The sequence below is a fragment of the Camellia sinensis genome, chromosome 11 (assembly GCF_055761805.1).
Source record: "Camellia sinensis isolate YWXY chromosome 11, ASM5576180v1, whole genome shotgun sequence".
Classification (NCBI taxonomy): Eukaryota; Viridiplantae; Streptophyta; class Magnoliopsida; order Ericales; family Theaceae; genus Camellia; species Camellia sinensis.
In genome coordinates this window covers 149805301-149812501 of record NC_138971.1, presented here as the reverse complement: position 1 = coordinate 149812501, position 7201 = coordinate 149805301, and the positions used below count along the sequence as shown (strand labels likewise).

General features: G+C 34.5%; 1 protein-coding gene across 1 annotated transcript; it reads left to right on the top strand.

Annotated features, from left to right (window-relative positions):
- The first annotated feature begins 3260 nt into the window (after positions 1 to 3260).
- LOC114300644 (uncharacterized) lies at positions 3261 to 6689 on the top strand. The gene is made up of 6 exons (XM_082895541.1): positions 3261 to 3708; positions 3765 to 3923; positions 4185 to 5209; positions 5368 to 5905; positions 6179 to 6219; positions 6273 to 6689. The coding sequence occupies exons 1-6, from the start codon at positions 3261 to 3263 to the stop codon at positions 6687 to 6689; spliced, it is 2628 nt and encodes an 875-aa protein (XP_082751667.1).
- Positions 6690 to 7201: the final 512 nt, after the last annotated feature.

Sequence of the window (7201 nt, the reverse complement as noted above, 5' to 3'; positions counted from 1 at the left end):
ACAAATATATATAGAGAGAGAGTGAGAGAGATATGTGAGAATATATATATATTTATCACCTGAGTGTCCCTTTTTATTTATTTATTTATTTTTGATACAATAGAATAATAGGTTGTTTGGAATGATCTAAATAAGTGTATTTTTGAACTTTTTATGAAAAGATAAATAAAAAAATAGAGAGATGATATAATTTTAAAAAATAAAAAGATAAAGAAATATACTACGATAGATCATGCTAAACGAGTTCTAAATATTTCTATCTTAAATGAGATACTTGAAACTCAAACAAGTAATATGGTGAAAGGGCCCTTTACTGCTTGGGTTACCCTTTGCCCCCATCACTTTTTGTTTATACTAGTGTTTTTTTTTTTTTTTTTTAATGTAGATATGATATAAATAATTATATGCAATATCAATAAATAAGAAATTGTGAAAGTATTGGTAGAATAATCGTATAATAAGGGCATTGAAGTACCTTCGAGTTTAAAAATAAAATAAAAAAATTAACCAAAATAAAAATAAAAAATGTCAGAGAAAAAACATCAACAATCCATTCTTAGATTGGGAAAAGTTATTGGATGGTCCAAACCCAAGATCAGTCGATGCTCAATAGCATTGTGATTAATTGGTGGGTCGATGAATTGACAGCATTATCCGAACACAACTCTTTATTAGAGAAAATGAGATAAGGTCACAATATTATGCGCTAAACAAGCAGAAACTCAATCATGTGATATTCTAAAATACTTCATAATTTCTTCCCTCCCTTGCAGCAGTGATACTACGTCATCAGTATCATCCTTCAATAATTTTTCACCATTTACCTTCTTCCAATGTATATGTGGCACTTAGAAAGTAGAGATTCACCCTCCACATATGGAGTTATTATTTGTTAGTAATATTATGTTATCAATATCAGGTTACACTAAATTTTTCTTCCACCCATGGTACCTAATGCAAAGTGAAAAATCTAGAAATCTCCTAGATGTTGATTTGTGATTATGTATTAATTTTAAGTAATATATAACAATCCCAATCAAACAATCAAGACAAAACAACACAACGATTTTACATGGAAAAACCACAATTGGACACCTCCAATTGTGATAAAAAACCACGGGCAACAGCCACAAAACAATCCACTAAGAAGATATAAAGGAATTACACAGGTATACTCTCAATTACCTAGCGAATCAACGCCCAAATTGAACCAACCTCTATGTGCCTCTCCCAACCCCGTCTTCACCTCAGAATTGTCTTGACAATGAGCCACTCCGGAATCCACCAAAGCTTCAGGCTCGAATTCTTCAGAATCCACCGAAGAATAACTCTCTTTTTTGTGTAGACTGAACAAACAAACCTTTGATATATACTGTTTAAACCATGAGTTGAATACTCAATGAAAACATCAAAGAAAACTAGCAAAATATCCTCAGATATAAACCTTAGAATCCAAAAAGAAGATCTGGAGGACTTGTCCAAGTTTTGGGAGAAAACCAACTACTTATAGAAAACCAAAGTAATCCCAGTTTTGGAAGAAAACCAATTCCTTATAGAAATCCAAAGTAATCCTAGTTTTGGAAGAAAACCAATTCCTTATAGAAATCCAAGAATCTATGTTCGAGCGTGGTAATTCCTGCTCGAGCGGGGGCTTCAAAATTGTGTGATTCATATAGGCTTCACGCTCGAGCGGAAGTTCCCACACTCGAGCGTCGAATCACACCTTCTAGTACTTTTTCAAGCGAAACAGAGATGCTGTGAGCTTGCAATCCCCGCTCGAGCGTCACTTTCCCCGCTTGAGCGGGACTACCAAAATTGGAAAATCTGGAAAACTTGATCCTCTTACAACCTCGGTTTTGATCCATGGAAATTGACAAATGCACGATTCGGGTTGGATTTGCATCTAATAAACTCATAGCCTCACTGAAATAAAAGGTGCGAAAACAAATACAACTGAAAGGAGTTTTGTCAAATAGGGTTGCCAAGAATAAAACCTAACACAGAGAAATCGAACATAGAATCCATATGCACCAAGACTTTTTCTTCCACCCATGGTACCTAATGCAGAGACCCTAGAAGCCACGGGCTGAAAAGCAGTCAACATTAAAATCATCTCCTACCATGCAATATCACAGAAAGGTTGTATTGAATCAAGAGGCCCATAGAAATTAAATTCTTACTTGTGGTTCAGGTTCTAGTGCTCAATTTGATAAAAGTGAGATTTCCATCACACAAAAATTCAGAGTAGATGGGAATTTCTACTCATATAGCAGCCGTAGGGTCAACGATTTAAGTTAGAGTGTAGGATCAGATTGATTCGGTTTTAGAGAAAATAAGGAATCGAACCATAAGAACTGGTTTTTGAAAAAATAGAAGTGTAATTGAACTATTAAACTATAAAATCAGATAAAAACCGAATTATAGAAACTGGTTTGATTCGGTTCGGTTTCACGGTTCTAGAGTATATTAATTTTACCATGATGGTTAGTGTTCAAATCTTATAATAGATCTTTTATATTTTAATTTTTACATATAAAATATAAACAAATATGTCATGGGGTTGAATTTTTGGGCTTTTTGGTGACGACCCCTTAATAACACAACAAACTACCCGAAAAAAAAAAAAAAAAAAAAAAAAAAAAAAAAAAAACAACAACAACAACAACAACAACAACAACAAATTACATTGATAGTCCATTTTAAACTTTCTATTATTTTGGTCCTTGTCATTTTAATTAGCTAAATTTTAATCATTAATCTTAAATTTTGTGTCTATTTAGTCTAATTGACAATATCAATTAGGGATTTTGAAAGAAAATGGTCACTAAATTTGTGTAGGTTAACTCACTAAGTCGAACAATTTATAATTTTTTCTAGAAAAACATGACACATGATATTTATGTGCGCATTTTTCATAAAAAAAAATATTAAAAATTGAAATTAATTAGATTAAATTGAGACAAAATCATAAATTTCGAATTAAAATCAAGCCAATTGAAATTACAGAGATCAAAATGATACAACTATCAAAGAATAAGAATTACCACTGTAATTTACCCAAAAAAATAATAATAAAAGAAGGTCCCACGCCTTTGGCTCTATAAATACGTATACTTGGCTCTCCATTGGTGTATAGAAGTTGATCAGCTCCATTTCCCATCATAATAATATTCTATTTTTTACACGAAATGGAGCAAACGAATCCAACTTTTCTCAGTTGTCTACTTAGTACATCTATACTTTGTTTCATTTTCTATTCCATGAACCCTCTTGAATTGATTACCACCGCCAATGGCAACCCCAGCTTATTTCTCACCAATGAGACAGACCATCAGGCTCTGCTTGCAATCAAGGATTTGATACAAGGAGATCCTCTAGATGCCTTAAGCTCATGGAATCATTCAATTCACTTTTGCAATTGGCAAGGAAACTCATGTGGTCGTCGACATCAACGCGTCACAATTCTAAACCTGTCATCTCTCGCATTGGTGGGCTCTGTATCTCCTCAAATTGGGAACCTCGCCTTCCATAGGACGATTGATCTACGTAATAACAGCTTTCACGGCAAAATCCCACAAGAACTTGGCAAGTTGTTTCGTCTACAGTACCTTCGGCTTTTGAAAAACTCTTTCCAAGTTGAATTTCCCGCCAATTTGACTCATTGTTTAGACTTGAGAGTTATCGACATGTGTTATAACAATCTAGGAGGTAAAATTCTACACAGCTAGGTTCCTTGTCCAATCTCTCCACCTTGAATCTTGCAGCCAATCATCTCACTGGAATTATCCCACTTTCAATTGGGAACCTTTCCAATCTACGTGTGCTTTCTTTAGTGTACAGTAATCTAGAGGGAAGCATCCCCGCCCAACTTGGGCAGCTTTACAAGTTGGAGCTTCTTCAGCTGTCGATAAATAAATTGTCCGGTATGGTTCCTAGTTCGCTTTACAACATCTCATCAATCTATTTATTCTCTATCGCTTACAACCAATTGCATGGAATTCTACCACCAGATTTATGCTTGACCCTTCCAAATTTACTAGGATTTTATGTTGATTCCAATCAATTCTATGGCCAAATTCCATCGTCAATAGCCAATGCTACAAGACTCGTGTAAATTGATATTGGCAACAATTCTTTTACTGGGTCCATGTCTAAAAGTCTGTGAACACTTGATGCTTTAGAAGGTTTAGCTGCTTCTGACAATTCACTTGGAACAAGTCAAGGTAATGAATTAATGAGCTTCCTCACTTTTTTATCCAATTGTTCCAATCTACAACTTCTAGATTTGGCTAGAAATCATTTTAAAGGTTTGTTACCCCATTCTATTGCAAATCTCTCCAGCAAGATCACTTGGTTCAATCTACAAGACAACTATATATCTGGAAGCATACCTCTTGGTATTGGGAACCTTGTAAATTTGCTATACCTCTTACTCAGTGATAACATGCTTACTGGTAGTATTCCAAATTCCGTTGGAAAACTCTCAATGTTGGAAATCCTCATGCTTGACAAAAATAACATCTCTAGAGAGATTCCATCGTCTATTAGAAACCTAAGTAGGCTTGGTACACTTGACCTATCAACAAATACGATTGAGGGAAGCATTCCTATTTCTTTAGGCAATTGTACCAATCTACAACAAATTCATCTTGATTACAATCATCTCACGAGAGCAATACCTTATCAAATCTTTGGTCTGTCTTCTCTCATTAATCTATCCTTTAGTCAAAATTACTTAACAGGACTACTACTACAAGAAGTGGGTTGCTTGAAAAATCTAGATGGACTATATGTTTCAAAAAATAAACCATTTGGAGAAATCCCCGCTACTCTCGGCAATTGTGAAGTTTTAGAATTCCTCTACATCGATGGTAACCTTTTCAAAGGTACAATTCCGACGGCCTTCAGACAATTGAAAGGTATTCAAGAACTAGATGTTTCTAGGAACAACTTGTCTGGACAGATTCCAAGGTTTCTCGGGGAGTTTCGGTTCTTTCAATATCTCAATCTTTCCTATAATATGTTTGATGGTGAAGTTCCGAATGGAGGAATTTTCACAAACATTAGTGCCTTCTCAGTTGTTGGAAATAGTAAGCTATGCAGAGGAATTAAACTGTTGCAATTGCCTACCTGCCCAATGCAAGTCCGAAATGAAAGGAAACGACCTTTCAACCATAGAGTAATAGTTCTAATAGCTACTCTCACTATTGTTCTGTTATCATTGTGCATTTTAGCTTTTATTTACCAAAACAAACGGTCAAGACAGGAAATCAAATTAGCCTCGCCTTCACAAAACAAATATTTGCAAATATCTTTTGGAGAACTTTTTCAAGCAACAAATGGGTTCTCTCCATCCAACTTAATTAGTGGGGAAGATATGGTTCTGTTTATAAAGGGATTCTTAACTCCGATGAACAAACTGTTGCTGTGAAGGTGCTCAAACTACACGAACGTGGAGCAAACAAGAGTTTTGTTACAGAATGTGAAGCATTGAAGAACATTCGCCATCGAAATCTTGTCAAGATAATTACAGCTTGCACAAGCATTGATTTTAAAGGCAACGACTTCAAGGCTTTGGTCTTCGAGTTCATGGAAAATGGGAGCTTAGAAAATTGGTTACACCCAAGTCTTTTAGAGCAACATGAACCTAAGAACTTGAACTTTGTTCAAAGGCTAAACATTGCCATTGATGTTGCATGTGCATTGGATTATCTTCCCCATCATTGTGAAATGGCTTTTATTCATTGTGATTTAAAGCCAAGTAATATTCTTCTTGACGGTGATTTGTGTGCCCATGTGAGTGATTTTGGCTTGGCAAAGATTTTTTTAGCAACCAATGGAATTTCTATTCATCAGCAATCAAGTTCAATTGGGATTAGAGGAACAATTGGCTATGTTGCCCCAGGTAATTGTTTATTGCTTCTTACATTGAAATTGATTAGGAAATATTATTTAGTTACATTATACTATTATCTTGCGGCGAACTAAAAAACCAATTATGAGATTATATAGAAATTAAGCCATGTTTTAGAGATGACTTTCCTTGACTTTGCCTTATTGTTTGTATAGCTACCACAACAAATTAAATCAACCATTGTCCTACCCCTATGGTATTTGAAAGTAGATTTTAACCCTTGAGATAATTTCATCTTTTGAAATGTTGAACTCTTTTTTTCAGCAAAAGATATACAACTTACTAGTTCAACAATCATACCAAAAGTAAAAATTTTGGACATTTTCTTTTTTTTGATTATTTCATATTGCATGCAAAGTATGGTATGGGTGTGGAGGTATCAATGCAAGGTGATATGTACAGTTATGGAGTGTTACTACTAGAAATGTTCACTGGAAAAAGACCAACTAATAACATGTTTACGGGCAATGTAAACCTCCATAGCTATGTACAAATGTGTTTTCCGGAGCAAGTAATGCAGATCGTTGATCCCCAAATCATATTGGAAATGGAAGAAGAGCCAAGTAGGAGCACGCAAAGTAGTACAACCAACATTTCTAAACTAGAGGCTTGCCTAGTACCATTCTTTCAAATTGGAGTTTCATGTTCTGCTAAAATGCCGAGTGAAAGAATGAGTGTGAAAGATGTTCTCAAAGAACTACACAAGATTAGAATGTATTTCTTGGGGTTAGGGGACAAAGGCATTAGGATGGAAGAAGAAATGATTCTTAACTAAAGTCGCATCTATAGGTTATTGTGATGTTATAGGATTTTCTTTCCCTCACTTTTCTTCTCCCCCTTCTTTTCTTTTCTGAATTTGTAATTGTTAAGCTAGGAAAGGCATGAAAGTGGTTGTACTTGTGGCATTGTCATCAAATATTTATAACTAGTTAAGGTTTCTATATGTTTATATGTATGCCTTCTCTATCTAGTTTTGTCGTAGTTTCATTTTTTGGTTTATGCTCTCTAGTAGTTTTATTGTACATAAGGGAGCTTGGCTCAAAACAAAAAATTGATGCCATAGAAGTTAAAAGAGAAAAACGAAAACAAAAAAAGATTTAGCTCATAATATGATGGATTATGAAGTTATCATACATCAAATACTAACCAATATCACTCATATAAATTATTGAGCAACGGGAAAAATGTTTCATTTATGATGATTTCACTCTCATCATATATTAATCTAATACTTAATCTAACGGTGTAATGGTATCAGTGACATATTAGTTAGATGCAAAACTAATA